Consider the following 20668-nt stretch of genomic DNA (forward strand, 5'->3'; position numbering starts at 1 on the left):
ATGCCGTACGATATGGGCTATAGCCCACGGTCCAAAATGATGAGAAACGAGGCTAACTTTTTTTTTCAAATTTCAAAAAACATGGGCTATAACCCACCGTTTTTTTCATTTTTCATTTTTTCAAATCCTCAAAAATGATGAAAAACGGCGTGCCATAGTATGCCGTACGATATGGGCTATAGCCCACGGTCCAAAATGATGAGAAACGAGGCTAACTTTTTTTTTCAAAATTTCAAAAAACATGGGCTATAACCCACCGTTTTTTTAATTTTTCATTTTTTTCAATCCTCAAAAATGATGAAAAATGGCGTGCCATAGTATGCCGTACGATATGGGCTATAGCCCACGGTCCAAAATGATGAGAAACGAGGCTAACTTTTTTTTTCAAAATTTCAAAAAACATGGGCTATAACCACCGTTTTTTTCATTTTTCATTTTTTTCAAATCCTCAAAAATGATGAAAAACGGCGTGCCATAGTATGCCGTACGATATGGGCTATAGCCCACGGTCCAAAATGATGAGAAACGAGGCTAACTTTTTTTTCAAAATTTCAAAAAACATGGGCTATAACCCACCGTTTTTTTCAGTTTCATTTTTTTCAAATCCTCAAAAATGATGAAAAACGGCGTGCCATAGTATGCCGTACGATATGGGCTATAGCCCACGGTCCAAAATGATGAGAAACGAGGCTAACTTTTTTTTTCAAAATTTCAAAAAACATGGGCTATAACCCACCGTTTTTTTCATTTTTCATTTTTTTCAAATCCTCAAAAATGATGAAAAACGGCGTGCCATAGTATGCCGTACGATATGGGCTATAGCCCACGGTCCAAAATGATGAGAAACGAGGCTAACTTTTTTTTTCAAAATTTCAAAAAACATGGGCTATAACCCACCGTTTTTTTCATTTTTCATTTTTTTCAAATCCTCAAAAATGATGAAAAATGGCGTGCCATAGTATGCCGTACGATATGGGCTATAGCCCACGGTCCAAAATGATGAGAAACGAGGCTAACTTTTTTTTTCAAAATTTCAAAAAACATGGGCTATAACCCACCGTTTTTTTCATTTTTCATTTTTTTCAAATCCTCAAAAATTATGAAAAACGGCGTGCCATAGTATGCCGTACGATATGGGCTATAGCCCACGGTCCAAAATGATGAGAAACGAGGCTAACTTTTTTTTTCAAAATTTCAAAAAACATGGGCTATAACCCACCGTTTTTTTCATTTTTCATTTTTTTCAAATCCTCAAAAATGATGAAAAACGGCGTGCCATAGTATGCCGTACGATATGGGCTATAGCCCACGGTCCAAAATGATGAGAAACGAGGCTAACTTTTTTTTTCAAAATTTCAAAAAACATGGGCTATAACCCACCGTTTTTTTAATTTTTCATTTTTTTCAAATCCTCAAAAATGATGAAAAATGGCGTGCCATAGTATGCCGTACGATATGGGCTATAGCCCACGGTCCAAAATGATGAGAAACGAGGCTAACTTTTTTTTTCAAAATTTCAAAAAACATGGGCTATAACCCACCGTTTTTTTCATTTTTCATTTTTTTCAAATCCTCAAAAATGATGAAAAACGGCGTGCCATAGTATGCCGTACGATATGGGCTATAGCCCACGGTCCAAAATGATGAGAAACGAGGCTAACTTTTTTTTCAAAATTTCAAAAAACATGGGCTATAACCCACCGTTTTTTTCAGTTTTCATTTTTTTCAAATCCTCAAAAATGATGAAAAACGGCGTGCCATAGTATGCCGTACGATATGGGCTATAGCCCACGGTCCAAAATGATGAGAAACGAGGCTAACTGTTTTTTTCAAAATTTCAAAAAACATGGGCTATAACCCACCGTTTTTTTCATTTTTCATTTTTTTCAAATCCTCAAAAATGATGAAAAACGGCGTGCCATAGTATGCCGTACGATATGGGCTATAGCCCACGGTCCAAAATGATGAGAAACGAGGCTAACTTTTTTTTTCAAAATTTCAAAAAACATGGGCTATAACCCACCGTTTTTTTCATTTTTCATTTTTTTCAAATCCTCAAAAATGATGAAAAACGGCGTGCCATAATATGCCGTACGATATGGGCTATAGCCCACGGTCCAAAATGATGAGAAACGAGGCTAACTTTTTTTTTCAAAATTTCAAAAAACATGGGCTATAACCCACCGTTTTTTTCATTTTTCATTTTTTTCAAATCCTCAAAAATGATGAAAAACGGCGTGCCATAGTATGCCGTACGATATGGGCTATAGCCCACGGTCCAAAATGATGAGAAACGAGGCTAACTTTTTTTTTCAAAATTTCAAAAAACATGGGCTATAACCCACCGTTTTTTTAATTTTTAATTTTTTTCAAATCCTCAAAAATGATGAAAAATGGCGTGCCATAGTATGCCGTACGATATGGGCTATAGCCCACGGTCCAAAATGATGAGAAACGAGGCTAACTTTTTTTTTTCAAAATTTCAAAAAACATGGGCTATAACCCACCGTTTTTTTCATTTTTCATTTTTTTTAAATCCTCAAAAATTATGAAAAACGGCGTGCCATAGTATGCCGTACGATATGGGCTATAGCCCACGGTCCAAAATGATGAGAAACGAGGCTAACTTTTTTTTTCAAAATTTCAAAAAACATGGGCTATAACCCACCGTTTTTTTCATTTTTCATTTTTTTCAAATCCTCAAAAATGATGAAAAACGGCGTGCCATAGTATGCCGTACGATATGGGCTATAGCCCACGGTCCAAAATGATGAGAAACGAGGCTAACTTTTTTTTTTCAAAATTTCAAAAAACATGGGCTATAACCCACCGTTTTTGTCATTTTTCATTTTTTTCAAATCCTCAAAAATGATGAAAAACGGCGTGCCATAGTATGCCGTACGATATGGGCTATAGCCCACGGTCCAAAATGATGAGAAACGAGGCTAACTTTTTTTTTCAAAAAACATGGGCTATAACCCACCGTTTTTTTCATTTTTCATTTTTTTCAAATCCTCAAAAATGATGAAAAACGGCGTGCCATAGTATGCCGTACGATATGGGCTATAGCCCACGGTCCAAAATGATGAGAAACGAGGCTAACTTTTTTTTTCAAAATTTCAAAAAACATGGGCTATAACCCACCGTTTTTTTTCATTTTTCATTTTTTTCAAATCCTCAAAAATGATGAAAAACGGCGTGCCATAGTATGCCGTACGATATGGGCTATAGCCCACGGTCCAAAATGATGAGAAACGAGGCTAACTTTTTTTTTCAAAATTTCAAAAAACATGGGCTATAACCCACCGTTTTTTTCATTTTTCATTTTTTTCAAATCCTCAAAAATGATGAAAAACGGCGTGCCATAGTATGCCGTACGATATGGGCTATAGCCCACGGTCCAAAATGATGAGAAACGAGGCTAACTTTTTTTTTCAAAATTTCAAAAAACATGGGCTATAACCCACCGTTTTTTTCATTTTTCATTTTTTTCAAATCCTCAAAAATGATGAAAAACGGCGTGCCATAGTATGCCGTACGATATGGGCTATAGCCCACGGTCCAAAATGATGAGAAACGAGGCTAACTTTTTTTTTCAAAATTTCAAAAAACATGGGCTATAACCCACCGTTTTTTTCATTTTTCATTTTTTTCAAATCCTCAAAAATGATGAAAAACGGCGTGCCATAGTATGCCGTACAATATGGGCTATAGCCCACGGTCCAAAATGAGAAACGAGGCTAACTTTTTTTTCCAAAATTTCAAAAAACATGGGCTATAACCCACCGTTTTTTTCATTTTTCATTTTTTTCAAATCCTCAAAAATGATGAAAAACGGCGTGCCATAGTATGCCGTACGATATGGGCTATAGCCCACGGTCCAAAATGATGAGAAACGAGGCTAACTTTTTTTTTCAAAATTTCAAAAAACATGGGTTATAACCCACCGTTTTTTTCATTTTTCATTTTTTTCAAATCCTCAAAAATGATGAAAAACGGCGTGCCATAGTATGCCGTACGATATGGGCTATAGCCCACGGTCCAAAATGATGAGAAACGAGGCTAACTTTTTTTTTCAAAATTTAAAAAAACATGGGCTATAACCCACCGTTTTTTTCATTTTTCATTTTTTTCAAATCCTCAAAAATGATGAAAAACGGCGTGCCATAGTATGCCGTACGATATGGGCTATAGCCCACGGTCCAAAATGATGAGAAACGAGGCTAACTTTTTTTTTCAAAATTTCAAAAAACATGGGCTATAACCCACCGTTTTTTTCATTTTTCATTTTTTTCAAATCCTCAAAAATGATGAAAAACGGCGTGCCATAGTATGCCGTACGATATGGGCTATAGCCCACGGTCCAAAATGATGAGAAACGAGGCTAACTTTTTTTTTCAAAATTTCAAAAAACATGGGCTATAACCCACCGTTTTTTTCATTTTTCATTTTTTTCAAATCCTCAAAAATGATGAAAAACGGCGTGCCATAGTATGCCGTACGATATGGGCTATAGCCCACGGTCCAAAATGATGAGAAACGAGGCTAACTTTTTTTTTCAAAATTTCAAAAAACATGGGCTATAACCCACCGTTTTTTTCATTTTTCATTATTTTCAAATCCTCAAAAATGATGAAAAACGGCGTGCCATAGTATGCCGTACGATATGGGCTATAGCCCACGGTCCAAAATGATGAGAAACGAGGCTAACTTTTTTTTTCAAAATTTCAAAAAACATGGGCTATAACCCACCGTTTTTTTCATTTTTCATTTTTTTCAAATCCTCAAAAATGATGAAAAACGGCGTGCCATAATATGCCGTACGATATGGGCTATAGCCCACGGTCCAAAATGATGAGAAACGAGGCTAACTTTTTTTTTCAAAATTTCAAAAAACATGGGCTATAACCCACCGTTTTTTTCATTTTTCATTTTTTTCAAATCCTCAAAAATGATGAAAAACGGCGTGCCATAGTATGCCGTACGATATGGGCTATAGCCCACGGTCCAAAATGATGAGAAACGAGGCTAACTTTTTTTTTCAAAATTTCAAAAAACATGGGCTATAACCCACCGTTTTTTTCATTTTTCATTTTTTTCAAATCCTCAAAAATGATGAAAAACGGCGTGCCATAGTATGCCGTACGATATGGGCTATAGCCCACGGTCCAAAATGATGAGAAACGAGGCTAACTTTTTTTTTCAAAATTTCAAAAAACATGGGCTATAACCCACCGTTTTTTTAATTTTTCATTTTTTTCAAATCCTCAAAAATGATGAAAAATGGCGTGCCATAGTATGCCGTACGATATGGGCTATAGCCCACGGTCCAAAATGATGAGAAACGAGGCTAACTTTTTTTTTCAAAATTTCAAAAAACATGGGCTATAACCCACCGTTTTTTTCATTTTTCATTTTTTTCAAATCCTCAAAAATGATGAAAAACGGCGTGCCATAGTATGCCGTACGATATGGGCTATAGCCCACGGTCCAAAATGATGAGAAACGAGGCTAACTTTTTTTTTCAAAATTTCAAAAAACATGGGCTATAACCCACCGTTTTTTTCAGTTTTCATTTTTTTCAAATCCTCAAAAATGATGAAAAACGGCGTGCCATAGTATGCCGTACGATATGGGCTATAGCCCACGGTCCAAAATGATGAGAAACGAGGCTAACTGTTTTTTTCAAAATTTCAAAAAACATGGGCTATAACCCACCGTTTTTTTCATTTTTCATTTTTTTCAAATCCTCAAAAATGATGAAAAACGGCGTGCCATAGTATGCCGTACGATATGGGCTATAGCCCACGGTCCAAAATGATGAGAAACGAGGCTAACTTTTTTTTTCAAAATTTCAAAAAACATGGGCTATAACCCACCGTTTTTTTCATTTTTCATTTTTTTCAAATCCTCAAAAATGATGAAAAATGGCGTGCCATAGTATGCCGTACGATATGGGCTATAGCCCACGGTCCAAAATGATGAGAAACGAGGCTAACTTTTTTTTTCAAAATTTCAAAAAACATGGGCTATAACCCACCGTTTTTTTCATTTTTCATTTTTTTCAAATCCTCAAAAATTATGAAAAACGGCGTGCCATAGTATGCCGTACGATATGGGCTATAGCCCACGGTCCAAAATGATGAGAAACGAGGCTAACTTTTTTTTTCAAAATTTCAAAAAACATGGGCTATAACCCACCGTTTTTTTCATTTTTCATTTTTTTCAAATCCTCAAAAATGATGAAAAACGGCGTGCCATAGTATGCCGTACGATATGGGCTATAGCCCACGGTCCAAAATGATGAGAAACGAGGCTAACTTTTTTTTTCAAAATTTCAAAAAACATGGGCTATAACCCACCGTTTTTTTAATTTTTCATTTTTTTCAAATCCTCAAAAATGATGAAAAATGGCGTGCCATAGTATGCCGTACGATATGGGCTATAGCCCACGGTCCAAAATGATGAGAAACGAGGCTAACTTTTTTTTTCAAAATTTCAAAAAACATGGGCTATAACCCACCGTTTTTTTCATTTTTCATTTTTTTCAAATCCTCAAAAATGATGAAAAACGGCGTGCCATAGTATGCCGTACGATATGGGCTATAGCCCACGGTCCAAAATGATGAGAAACGAGGCTAACTTTTTTTTTCAAAATTTCAAAAAACATGGGCTATAACCCACCGTTTTTTTCAGTTTTCATTTTTTTCAAATCCTCAAAAATGATGAAAAACGGCGTGCCATAGTATGCCGTACGATATGGGCTATAGCCCACGGTCCAAAATGATGAGAAACGAGGCTAACTGTTTTTTTCAAAATTTCAAAAAACATGGGCTATAACCCACCGTTTTTTTCATTTTTCATTTTTTTCAAATCCTCAAAAATGATGAAAAACGGCGTGCCATAGTATGCCGTACGATATGGGCTATAGCCCACGGTCCAAAATGATGAGAAACGAGGCTAACTTTTTTTTTCAAAATTTCAAAAAACATGGGCTATAACCCACCGTTTTTTTCATTTTTCATTTTTTTCAAATCCTCAAAAATGATGAAAAACGGCGTGCCATAATATGCCGTACGATATGGGCTATAGCCCACGGTCCAAAATGATGAGAAACGAGGCTAACTTTTTTTTTCAAAATTTCAAAAAACATGGGCTATAACCCACCGTTTTTTTCATTTTTCATTTTTTTCAAATCCTCAAAAATGATGAAAAACGGCGTGCCATAGTATGCCGTACGATATGGGCTATAGCCCACGGTCCAAAATGATGAGAAACGAGGCTAACTTTTTTTTTCAAAATTTCAAAAAACATGGGCTATAACCCACCGTTTTTTTCATTTTTCATTTTTTTCAAATCCTCAAAAATGATGAAAAACGGCGTGCCATAGTATGCCGTACGATATGGGCTATAGCCCACGGTCCAAAATGATGAGAAACGAGGCTAACTTTTTTTTTCAAAATTTCAAAAAACATGGGCTATAACCCACCGTTTTTTTCATTTTTCATTTTTTTCAAATCCTCAAAAATGATGAAAAACGGCGTGCCATAGTATGCCGTACGATATGGGCTATAGCCCACGGTCCAAAATGATGAGAAACGAGGCTAACTTTTTTTTTCAAAATTTCAAAAAACATGGGCTATAACCCACCGTTTTTTTAATTTTTAATTTTTTTCAAATCCTCAAAAATGATGAAAAATGGCGTGCCATAGTATGCCGTACGATATGGGCTATAGCCCACGGTCCAAAATGATGAGAAACGAGGCTAACTTTTTTTTTCAAAATTTCAAAAAACATGGGCTATAACCCACCGTTTTTTTCATTTTTCATTTTTTTCAAATCCTCAAAAATTATGAAAAACGGCGTGCCATAGTATGCCGTACGATATGGGCTATAGCCCACGGTCCAAAATGATGAGAAACGAGGCTAACTTTTTTTTTCAAAATTTCAAAAAACATGGGCTATAACCCACCGTTTTTTTCATTTTTCATTTTTTTCAAATCCTCAAAAATGATGAAAAACGGCGTGCCATAGTATGCCGTACGATATGGGCTATAGCCCACGGTCCAAAATGATGAGAAACGAGGCTAACTTTTTTTTTCAAATTTTCAAAAAACATGGGCTATAACCCACCGTTTTTTTCATTTTTCATTTTTTTCAAATCCTCAAAAATGATGAAAAACGGCGTGCCATAGTATGCCGTACGATATGGGCTATAGCCCACGGTCCAAAATGATGAGAAACGAGGCTAACTTTTTTTTTCAAAATTTCAAAAAACATGGGCTATAACCCACCGTTTTTTTCATTTTTCATTTTTTTCAAATCCTCAAAAATGATGAAAAACGGCGTGCCATAGTATGCCGTACGATATGGGCTATAGCCCACGGTCCAAAATGATGAGAAACGAGGCTAACTTTTTTTTTCAAAATTTCAAAAAACATGGGCTATAACCCACCGTTTTTTTTCATTTTTCATTTTTTTCAAATCCTCAAAAATGATGAAAAACGGCGTGCCATAGTATGCCGTACGATATGGGCTATAGCCCACGGTCCAAAATGATGAGAAACGAGGCTAACTTTTTTTTTCAAAATTTCAAAAAACATGGGCTATAACCCACCGTTTTTTTCATTTTTCATTTTTTTCAAATCCTCAAAAATGATGAAAAACGGTGTGCCATAGTATGCCGTACGATATGGGCTATAGCCCACGGTCCAAAATGATGAGAAACGAGGCTAACTTTTTTTTTCAAAATTTCAAAAAACATGGGCTATAACCCACCGTTTTTTTCATTTTTCATTTTTTTCAAATCCTCAAAAATGATGAAAAACGGCGTGCCATAGTATGCCGTACGATATGGGCTATAGCCCACGGTCCAAAATGATGAGAAACGAGGCTAACTTTTTTTTTCAAAATTTCAAAAAACATGGGCTATAACCCACCGTTTTTTTCATTTTTCATTTTTTTCAAATCCTCAAAAATGATGAAAAACGGCGTGCCATAGTATGCCGTACGATATGGGCTATAGCCCACGGTCCAAAATGATGAGAAACGAGGCTAACTTATTTTTTCAAAATTTCAAAAAACATGGGCTATAACCCACCGTTTTTTTCATTTTTCATTTTTTTCAAATCCTCAAAAATGATGAAAAACGGCGTGCCATAGTATGCCGTACGATATGGGCTATAGCCCACGGTCCAAAATGATGAGAAACGAGGCTAACTTTTTTTTTCAAAATTTCAAAAAACATGGGCTATAACCCACCGTTTTTTTCATTTTTCATTTTTTTCAAATCCTCAAAAATGATGAAAAACGGCGTGCCATAGTATGCCGTACGATATGGGCTATAGCCCACGGTCCAAAATGATGAGAAACGAGGCTAACTTTTTTTTTCAAAATTTCAAAAAACATGGGCTATAACCCACCGTTTTTTTCATTTTTCATTTTTTTCAAATCCTCAAAAATGATGAAAAACGGCGTGCCATAGTATGCCGTACAATATGGGCTATAGCCCACGGTCCAAAATGAGAAACGAGGCTAACTTTTTTTTCCAAAATTTCAAAAAACATGGGCTATAACCCACCGTTTTTTTCATTTTTCATTTTTTTCAAATCCTCAAAAATGATGAAAAACGGCGTGCCATAGTATGCCGTACGATATGGGCTATAGCCCACGGTCCAAAATGATGAGAAACGAGGCTAACTTTTTTTTTCAAAATTTCAAAAAACATGGGCTATAACCCACCGTTTTTTTTCATTTTTCATTTTTTTCAAATCCTCAAAAATGATGAAAAACGACGTGCCATAGTATGCCGTACGATATGGGCTATAGCCCACGGTCCAAAATGATGAGAAACGAGGCTAACTTTTTTTTTCAAAATTTCAAAAAACATGGGCTATAACCCACCGTTTTTTGTATTTTTCATTTTTTTCAAATCCTCAAAAATGATGAAAAACGGCGTGCCATAGTATGCCGTACGATATGGGCTATAGCCCACGGTCCAAAATGATGAGAAACGAGGCTAACTTTTTTTTTCAAAATTTCAAAAAACATGGGTTATAACCCACCGTTTTTTTCATTTTTCATTTTTTTCAAATCCTCAAAAATGATGAAAAACGGCGTGCCATAGTATGCCGTACGATATGGGCTATAGCCCACGGTCCAAAATGATGAGAAACGAGGCTAACTTTTTTTTTCAAAATTTCAAAAAACATGGGCTATAACCCACCGTTTTTTTCATTTTTCATTTTTTTCAAATCCTCAAAAATGATGAAAAACGGCGTGCCATAGTATGCCGTACAATATGGGCTATAGCCCACGGTCCAAAATGAGAAACGAGGCTAACTTTTTTTTCCAAAATTTCAAAAAACATGGGCTATAACCCACCGTTTTTTTCATTTTTCATTTTTTTCAAATCCTCAAAAATGATGAAAAACGGCGTGCCATAGTATGCCGTACGATATGGGCTATAGCCCACGGTCCAAAATGATGAGAAACGAGGCTAACTTTTTTTTTCAAAATTTCAAAAAACATGGGCTATAACCCACCGTTTTTTTTCATTTTTCATTTTTTTCAAATCCTCAAAAATGATGAAAAACGACGTGCCATAGTATGCCGTACGATATGGGCTATAGCCCACGGTCCAAAATGATGAGAAACGAGGCTAACTTTTTTTTTCAAAATTTCAAAAAACATGGGCTATAACCCACCGTTTTTTGTATTTTTCATTTTTTTCAAATCCTCAAAAATGATGAAAAACGGCGTGCCATAGTATGCCGTACGATATGGGCTATAGCCCACGGTCCAAAATGATGAGAAACGAGGCTAACTTTTTTTTTCAAAATTTCAAAAAACATGGGTTATAACCCACCGTTTTTTTCATTTTTCATTTTTTTCAAATCCTCAAAAATGATGAAAAACGGCGTGCCATAGTATGCCGTACGATATGGGCTATAGCCCACGGTCCAAAATGATGAGAAACGAGGCTAACTTTTTTTTTCAAAATTTAAAAAAACATGGGCTATAACCCACCGTTTTTTTCATTTTTCATTTTTTTCAAATCCTCAAAAATGATGAAAAACGGCGTGCCATAGTATGCCGTACGATATGGGCTATAGCCCACGGTCCAAAATGATGAGAAACGAGGCTAACTTTTTTTTTCAAAATTTCAAAAAACATGGGCTATAACCCACCGTTTTTTTCATTTTTCATTTTTTTCAAATCCTCAAAAATGATGAAAAACGGCGTGCCATAGTATGCCGTACGATATGGGCTATAGCCCACGGTCCAAAATGATGAGAAACGAGGCTAACTTTTTTTTTCAAAATTTCAAAAAACATGGGCTATAACCCACCGTTTTTTTCATTTTTCATTTTTTTCAAATCCTCAAAAATTATGAAAAACGGCGTGCCATAGTATGCCGTACGATATGGGCTATAGCCCACGGTCCAAAATGATGAGAAACGAGGCTAACTTTTTTTTTCAAAATTTCAAAAAACATGGGCTATAACCCACCGTTTTTTTCATTTTTCATTTTTTTCAAATCCTCAAAAATGATGAAAAACGGCGTGCCATAGTATGCCGTACGATATGGGCTATAGCCCACGGTCCAAAATGATGAGAAACGAGGCTAACTTTTTTTTTCAAAATTTCAAAAAACATGGGCTATAACCCACCGTTTTTTTAATTTTTAATTTTTTTCAAATCCTCAAAAATGATGAAAAATGGCGTGCCATAGTATGCCGTACGATATGGGCTATAGCCCACGGTCCAAAATGATGAGAAACGAGGCTAACTTTTTTTTTTCAAAATTTCAAAAAACATGGGCTATAACCCACCGTTTTTTTCATTTTTCATTTTTTTTAAATCCTCAAAAATTATGAAAAACGGCGTGCCATAGTATGCCGTACGATATGGGCTATAGCCCACGGTCCAAAATGATGAGAAACGAGGCTAACTTTTTTTTTCAAAATTTCAAAAAACATGGGCTATAACCCACCGTTTTTTTCATTTTTCATTTTTTTCAAATCCTCAAAAATGATGAAAAACGGCGTGCCATAGTATGCCGTACGATATGGGCTATAGCCCACGGTCCAAAATGATGAGAAACGAGGCTAACTTTTTTTTCCAAAATTTCAAAAAACATGGGCTATAACCCACCGTTTTTTTCATTTTTCATTTTTTTCAAATCCTCAAAAATGATGAAAAACGGCGTGCCATAGTATGCCGTACGATATGGGCTATAGCCCACGGTCCAAAATGATGAGAAACGAGGCTAACTTTTTTTTTCAAAAAACATGGGCTATAACCCACCGTTTTTTTCATTTTTCATTTTTTTCAAATCCTCAAAAATGATGAAAAACGGCGTGCCATAGTATGCCGTACGATATGGGCTATAGCCCACGGTCCAAAATGATGAGAAACGAGGCTAACTTTTTTTTTCAAAATTTCAAAAAACATGGGCTATAACCCACCGTTTTTTTTCATTTTTCATTTTTTTCAAATCCTCAAAAATGATGAAAAACGGCGTGCCATAGTATGCCGTACGATATGGGCTATAGCCCACGGTCCAAAATGATGAGAAACGAGGCTAACTTTTTTTTTCAAAATTTCAAAAAACATGGGCTATAACCCACCGTTTTTTTCATTTTTCATTTTTTTCAAATCCTCAAAAATGATGAAAAACGGTGTGCCATAGTATGCCGTACGATATGGGCTATAGCCCACGGTCCAAAATGATGAGAAACGAGGCTAACTTTTTTTTTCAAAATTTCAAAAAACATGGGCTATAACCCACCGTTTTTTTCATTTTTCATTTTTTTCAAATCCTCAAAAATGATGAAAAACGGCGTGCCATAGTATGCCGTACGATATGGGCTATAGCCCACGGTCCAAAATGATGAGAAACGAGGCTAACTTTTTTTTTCAAAATTTCAAAAAACATGGGCTATAACCCACCGTTTTTTTTCATTTTTCATTTTTTTCAAATCCTCAAAAATGATGAAAAACGGCGTGCCATAGTATGCCGTACGATATGGGCTATAGCCCACGGTCCAAAATGATGAGAAACGAGGCTAACTTTTTTTTTCAAAATTTCAAAAAACATGGGCTATAACCCACCGTTTTTTTCATTTTTCATTTTTTTCAAATCCTCAAAAATGATGAAAAACGGCGTGCCATAGTATGCCGTACAATATGGGCTATAGCCCACGGTCCAAAATGATGAGAAACGAGGCTAACTTTTTTTTTCAAAATTTCAAAAAACATGGGCTATAACCCACCGTTTTTTTCATTTTTCATTTTTTTCAAATCCTCAAAAATGATGAAAAACGACGTGCCATAGTATGCCGTACGATATGGGCTATAGCCCACGGTCCAAAATTATGAGAAACGAGGCTAACTTTTTTTTTCAAAATTTCAAAAAACATGGGCTATAACCCACCGTTTTTTGTATTTTTCATTTTTTTCAAATCCTCAAAAATGATGAAAAACGGCGTGCCATAGTATGCCGTACGATATGGGCTATAGCCCACGGTCCAAAATGATGAGAAACGAGGCTAACTTTTTTTTTCAAAATTTCAAAAAACATGGGTTATAACCCACCGTTTTTTTCATTTTTCATTTTTTTCAAATCCTCAAAAATGATGAAAAACGGCGTGCCATAGTATGCCGTACGATATGGGCTATAGCCCACGGTCCAAAATGATGAGAAACGAGGCTAACTTTTTTTTTCAAAATTTAAAAAAACATGGGCTATAACCCACCGTTTTTTTCATTTTTCATTTTTTTCAAATCCTCAAAAATGATGAAAAACGGCGTGCCATAGTATGCCGTACGATATGGGCTATAGCCCACGGTCCAAAATGATGAGAAACGAGGCTAACTTTTTTTTTCAAAATTTCTAAAAACATGGGCTATAACCCACCGTTTTTTTCATTTTTTTCAAATCCTCAAAAATGATGAAAAACGGCGTGCCATAGTATGCCGTACGATATGGGCTATAGCCCACGGTCCAAAATGATGAGAAACGAGGCTAACTTTTTTTTTCAAAATTTCAAAAAACATGGGCTATAACCCACCGTTTTTTTCATTTTTTTCAAATCCTCAAAAATGATGAAAAACGGCGTGCCATAGTATGCCGTACGATATGGGCTATAGCCCACGGTCCAAAATGATGAGAAACGAGGCTAACTTTTTTTTTCAAAATTTCAAAAAACATGGGCTATAACCCACCGTTTTTTTCATTTTTCATTTTTTTCAAATCCTCAAAAATGATGAAAAACGGCCTGCCATAGTATGCCGTACGGCGTACGATATGGGCTATAGCCCACGGTCCAAAATGATGAGAAACGAGGCTAACTTTTTAGGAACAGTCTAGGGCAGTGGTTCCCAAAGTGGGGTCCGGGGACCCCCAGGGGTACCTGAGGGAGTTCCAGGGGGGACCCATCTATTTTGTTCATGTTCATAAAGTGCTAAAGTGTTTAAAGCAGTGGTTCCCAAACTTTTTCATGTCAAGGACCCCCAAATTGACACTACTTAGCCTGTGGACCCCCATTTGAAAAGATATGCCAGGGACCCCCATAAGAGAAGACGTCTACATTTAGACGTCTACATTTAGACGTCTACATTTAGACAGTGCCTCCCCAGTGTGCCCCCGAGTGCCTTCCCAGTGCCTCCCCAGTGTGCCCCTGAGTGCCTCCCCAGTGTCTCCTCAGTGCCTGCCCAGTGTCCCCCCAGTGTCTCCAATAGCAATAATACAAATTAATCTTAATGTATTAATCTTATTAATTAATGAATCAAATTAATTAATTAATCAAAATTGCGGCCTGTGCCCAGCACCATGCCAAAGCTTTTTCCTGCAGGAAACACTGCTTGTGGTTGTAAATATATTGTTATCCGTGTTGCGAGGATGATGGGTACCTGGAAAAATATCTACCCCAAAAGGGGTACCTGGTTCAAAAAGGTTTGGGAACACCTGGTCTAGGCACTACTAGTTACGTTATGCCTTAAACAGTCGTGGTGCAACTCAATTTAGTAAGCCACTAGTTACAAACTACCTAGTAGTTACTAAGCCTCTAGTAAGGACTTTACTCCACAATTTAAGACAGAACTTACGTTCTGGTGGTGCAACCACCTCCAGTGGTGTCGTACTTCTGGTTTACCGGAACGGGGTTCAACTCCCTGCAGTGCCCTGCTCAATGTGTTGTATTTACCGGAGTGAGTGTTGCGGAGGATGAGAAACATTAGCAAATTGCGTAGTGTTGCGGATAATTTGCGGAGTGTTTTTTCCGCAATTTCCATTTCCGCAATGAATTTAAAGGTTTCCTTTTAGAAGATGTACTCAAACTTTTACTCGTTTTAGTACCAGATTATAAATTAACAATTTAAGCACACATTTAAATATATAGCCAATCATTTCATATAAAAGTTAAACATGAATAGCAGCATATTATTTCCTTTTATATATGTGTATATATGGAACCAAATTAATTTTATCAGGTTCATGCACGCCTTCACTACAATGCAAAGTATAAGTGCTTTACTTAACAAAAACCTCAAGCACTCTTAGAAAATCCTGATTTAGGCTAATCACAATCATGGAATGTCAAGACAATCATAATACTTATAGTAAGTCATAATGATTATGAATAGCCTAATTTACATCTAGCAAAACATACATGACAATATCAGCTAATGACTTATTGTTAATTAACTTCTACTAGAGCTCATAGTGTCACGGTCAAGTCTCACACATATTTACATTTATTTGAAAAAAAATAATGCTGCGCATAAGCTGGTAGAATATGAGTTCCCAGAACTTGTGTGATCCTTTAGCTTAAAGTCTGACAGTACCATGTGGCGTTTCTCAAGATTTAAAGCAAAGCATATAGTCGTTCAAAGACAAAGGACACTGAATCAGAGTTTTTACAAATATTTATTCCACGTGTCTCTTCAGCCACAGTTTAGATGATGCCAATCTGGAAAGGAAAAAATATATTTAATTAGATATGGTCCACAACATTATGCACACCATACAGAATCCAGTTGGCATCAGTGGTTCCTTTGTAATCATCACAGGCAGTCAGACGATCTAAATTTACATCACTTGCACAGAATCTTAACGAGTCCATCAAGACCGTTAAACATTTGATTTAGATAGTGTGATCCAACACTCACCTTGTTTTTACAAATATTTATTCCACATGTCTCTTCAGCCACAGTTTAGATGATGCCAATCTGGAAAGGAAAAAAAATATATATATATAAGAATTAGATATTGTCCACAACATTATGCACACCATACAGAATCCAGTTGGCATCAGTGGTTCCTTTGTAATCATCACAGGCAGTCAGACGATCTAAATTTACATCACTTGCACAGAATCTTAACGAGTCCATCAAGACGGTTAAACATTTGATTTAGATAGTGTGATCCAACAGTCTCACCTTGTTTGCAACATCCAACGCATCGTAATCTGGAGCTAGACGAACATACGCCTTCTTCTCACCATCAGGCCTGCAAGACAGGAAGAATGAGGAAAATATAAGGCACATGTCAGGCTTAAGCATAATTTTACCTTTAGCAAACTGGTGCTAGAGAACCTGCATGGCAGGGCCTGGCAATAACATTAAATATGACTATTTTTATCCAACGATATTGTGGGGACGACCATTTACTTTTTTTTGGATAATCAGTAATAACCTAGTAGGTAAAAGCAAATGAGAGTCCCGCAAGTTTAGAAATGCAGCCTTTAAAACCAGGAAAAACAAGATAAGCCATACTTTATCAGTATAATTGGTATAATGCCCACAAGATGGCACACACCATTATTGGTGGGCCATCGACAGTTCAGACACATATCTACCCATGAATGACATACATTGATGGGGATTCCAAGCTAACATCAACTACAGCTTTAATCTTCCTGGAAAGGTAGTATACCATAGTAACCATTGTTTCCGCATCAAACAGTTTTTTTTTTTTTAATGTTTTTGTGATGTCACTGGTAGGCATTTCCCTACTCTGAGACAGCACTTATGACATTGTATGCGTATAAATTAGGACATCCAAATCCCAGACAATCTCTAGTTTCATCCATAGACTGTAAAATAATATGGACAAAGCGTTCTCCGGGTCTGATATGGACGTAAGATGAAGCCTGTCAGTCCTTGAATTGTAAATCGGCATCTTTCTAAAACCGTTTGGGCCCAGCTGGCCATTGGCTGGCCCAGACAACGAGGCGGGACTCCTCCCCTTCTTAGTTAGTTTTTATTGTGGGAAAAAAAACAACGGATCCTGATCATAGACTGTAAAGGTAGGCACGCCCCTCAGAACATACTCAACTTTATGGTCATTTTTTAAATAAATGGGACCATAATTTTCCAAAAATAATATTATGACATGAGAAATGAGACTTAAACTAGTGACTGGAAGCAGAAAGTATTCATGACCATGTTTATTAAGGTAATACAGTCTAGGTGAAGTTGGGCCCAAATACATGGACCTCTATGGAGCTATGGGGTTTTTTGGGCACAATGACAGCGCCACAACAGGCAATATGAACTTTCAGGAAGTCAGGATTTCCTACTGGCTTCACCACAATGTAAAAATTAAGCACACGCCTACGATTTATCAAAACAATCATTCACCCTCAACTCAATCATTCCCCAATCTTCAGAGTTGAATTACTGTACTTGTACTAATGATTAATTTAGCAAAGCTGGGTTCAAGATGCAAGTTTGTGTTCGGTCGAGAACAGACTAATCCTAAATCATACCTGATGAGTGTGTTGACTTTGGCGACATCGATGTCATACAGCTTCTTGACAGCGTGTTTGATCTGGTGTTTGTTGGCCTTGACGTCAACAATGAACACCAACGTGTTGTTGTCCTCAATCTTCTTCATGGCCGACTCGGTTGTCAGGGGGAACTTAATGATGGCATAATGATCCAACCTAGAACATGAGCATTTTGTTAGGCTGATGTTCAAACTCCATCATCTTAACAATTTTAAATCATTGAAGGATAATTAGCTTGAAATTAATGCATGAGACTCAAAAGCTCACAGTCTCCAAGGAGGGGACACAAACTCAAACTCCCAAGTGTTTAGCATTTCTGGAGCTTTTGCTAATCAACTTGCTAATCAACAGGATTGTAGCTTTCGCCTTTATTTTATGGAGGGACAGACAGTTAGGCTGACAGGAAATGGGGCGAGAGATGGGGAGTGACATGCAGTAAAGGCCGTCGGGATCGGGAGTCGAACCCGCGGCACACTTCCAGACTGGATTACCAGCCAAGGTGCCTGGACCACTGAGCCCAGGCCCTAGCAGGTTTAAACTTTGATTAAAATTGACTTTACAATTGCTCCCTGAGAACAGAACTTTGGAAAATGATGACCGTCTTTGTTATACATTCCGTTTAGGTGCATCAGTAGTTTAAAAACCTAGAATCATGTGATTTCATACTTTGATCGCTAATTGCCATCATCTGCACCGTCCAAGTCACGTCATCTTTACTGGTTCGACTAATCACTCCGAGGTACTCACTTGTTCCTACGAGGAGCACTCTTGCGAGGATACTTGGGCTGTCTTCTCAGACGCAGGGTCTTGGGGCGACGGAAAGTGGGAGAAGTCCTGACCTTCTTCTTCCTCTGGCTGTGGACTCCTTTCAGCACAGCCTTCTTGGCCTTCAGGGCCTTTGACTTGGCCTCTGTCTTGGCAGGGACAGCTATGAAATGGAAAATATGACATTACATTTCTTGCTACTAGATTCTAGAATCACCCGATGCTGAAAAGCAATATTTTAGATCTTTTAACACAACTCTACCCAACTTGTATTAACTTGCTTTGTTATATTTAAATAGTATATATTTTTGAAGTTTTTGAAAGGTACCATTCAAAAACAGCTTTTGAATGGTACCATATAAAGACTTCAGGGTACCATAAGGACAATTGGCTGATAGAATTTTTTAAGGTTGTCAGAAGTGCCAAAGCCATATAAAAACGGTGCAACAGACAGATTTACACAAGTGGGAATTGAAGTTTAGTGTAGTCATCCTATTTTCAAGATCGTAGTTGAGTCTAAACTTTAGACCATGACTTTCATTCGACACGCTGAATGATGCTAATAAACATGTTAATAGAAGCCTCGTTCTAGCTTCCTTGCGTTAAGTTGTACACAGTACGCATGTCCAGCTAATGTTCACGTGTAGCAAACACTGTCCACTACCGGCCTTCGTGCCATCATAATGTCTACAACAAACGTATTTACAGGGTACTACAATAAGAGGAAATGACAAGCGGTTGTTATTATACATCCGTTGTTGACACAAAAGCTGACTGAATCTGGCGGTAGACTGTTAAAACGTGTTTCGGACACCAGAATAAACGTTAGCTTGCTAACGTTAGCACGAAGCACCGCATAACGCCACTGACATGCGAGTTGAATTACGTCTTGAAATATATACGTATTATCAACGTATTTTAGACCCACAAAAACACAGTGCTGAGACGGGTTGAAACGATGCCACGTCAAGCCGTACGGTGTTGAATAACATGGAGCATTTACACAGTTTATATCATTTAAATGTATGGATTGACAAACCTTCCTTCTTCACCTTCGGTGCCATGTTGGGGAAAGAAAGATGGAAGGGGTTTCCTGCAATATAATGCACGGGCGAGATTTCATGCGTCGTTATATCGCGATATTACACACAACCAAATAACGCCCACTATTTGTCATTAGCCGAAGGCCAAGCCCGAAGGGACTTTGGTCTAACCTGACTTTGCCAGATGGGGGCGGTATTGGGCAACCATGTTCCCCAACACGTGAAACAAACTTGTGTAGCAAGCTTCTTGGATCTGGCAGCGTCAGGTTAACTTTGGTCGTGCTACCCAAACCTTTTCATGTCAGGGACCCCCACATTTTCACTAATTTGCCCACGGACCCCCCATTTGAAAAGATATGCCATAAGAGAAGATTTTTACGGCTCTAGCAGTGATTCTCAACCAGTTTAATTTCAAGGACCCCCAGTTTTACATGAATATTAGTCTATTGACCCCCATTTAATGGCATTTCTATCTCTGGGACCCGAATTTATATTGTAAAATCAATGTTAATTTAACTCTGAGATTGTACAAATGGAACCAAATGGACCCTAACAGGTCCATTTGTACACTCTCTCTCAGTTAGACCCATATGGGTCCATTTGGTTCCAAACTATTATTTAGCTGGGGACCCCCTGGAACTATCCCTCAAAGACCCCTGGGGGTCCTCAGACACCATTTTGGGAACCGTTGCCTTTTAGAGTATATACACCATATAGTAGAGCCATCTAACTACCCCCCCCCCCCCCCCCCCTCTCCTCCCCCACTAGGCTGGACAGAGTTACGACAACTCTTCAAGGGGCCAGGCTCTTCTACATAAATACTGTAGACTTTTATTGACAAGGAACAACCTAAAGTTTACGAAATGCAGTCTATGGGTCTATGGGCTCGCACGATTACATGAACCATGTGACCAGGCTGTTTTCTGCCCCCTCAATGTCATAACTCTGTCTTACTCTATGGCTCTGGACTAGGCTAGACTTGGGTGTACTAGGGCCTAGTACACCCAAGTCTAACTAGGCTGTACTAGACTCTACTGGGTTGTTTTCGGCTCTAGTAGGCTGTAC

The 20668-nt window shown here is 37.5% G+C and overlaps 1 protein-coding gene across 1 annotated transcript; it reads right to left on the bottom strand.

Annotated features, from left to right (window-relative positions):
* Positions 1-15912: 15912 nt before the first annotated feature.
* LOC308326885 (large ribosomal subunit protein uL23) lies at positions 15913-19675 on the bottom strand. The gene is made up of 6 exons (XM_080779943.1): positions 19600-19675; positions 18543-18723; positions 17775-17951; positions 16444-16513; positions 16174-16233; positions 15913-15974 (listed from the first exon to the last, which is right to left on the bottom strand). The coding sequence occupies exons 1-5, from the start codon at positions 19622-19624 to the stop codon at positions 16219-16221; spliced, it is 468 nt and encodes a 155-aa protein (XP_080636069.1). The 5' UTR covers positions 19625-19675; the 3' UTR covers positions 15913-15974; positions 16174-16218.
* Between the last annotated feature and the right edge of the window lie 993 nt (positions 19676-20668).

This window comes from Protomyctophum bolini, assembly GCF_963924005.1.
Source record: "Protomyctophum bolini genome assembly, chromosome: 13".
Taxonomy (NCBI): Eukaryota; Metazoa; Chordata; class Actinopteri; order Myctophiformes; family Myctophidae; genus Protomyctophum; species Protomyctophum bolini.

Coding starts and splice junctions, on each gene's coding strand:
- LOC308326885 (XM_080779943.1), bottom strand. CDS start 19,624: ATGGCACCGAAGGTGAAGAAGGAAG. Junction 18,724..19,599: donor ACCGAAGGTGAAGAAGGAAG/GTTTGTCAATCC, acceptor TCCATTTCATAG/CTGTCCCTGCCAAGACAGAG. Junction 16,514..17,774: donor AAAGTCAACACACTCATCAG/GTATGATTTAGG, acceptor CCTGTCTTGCAG/GCCTGATGGTGAGAAGAAGG.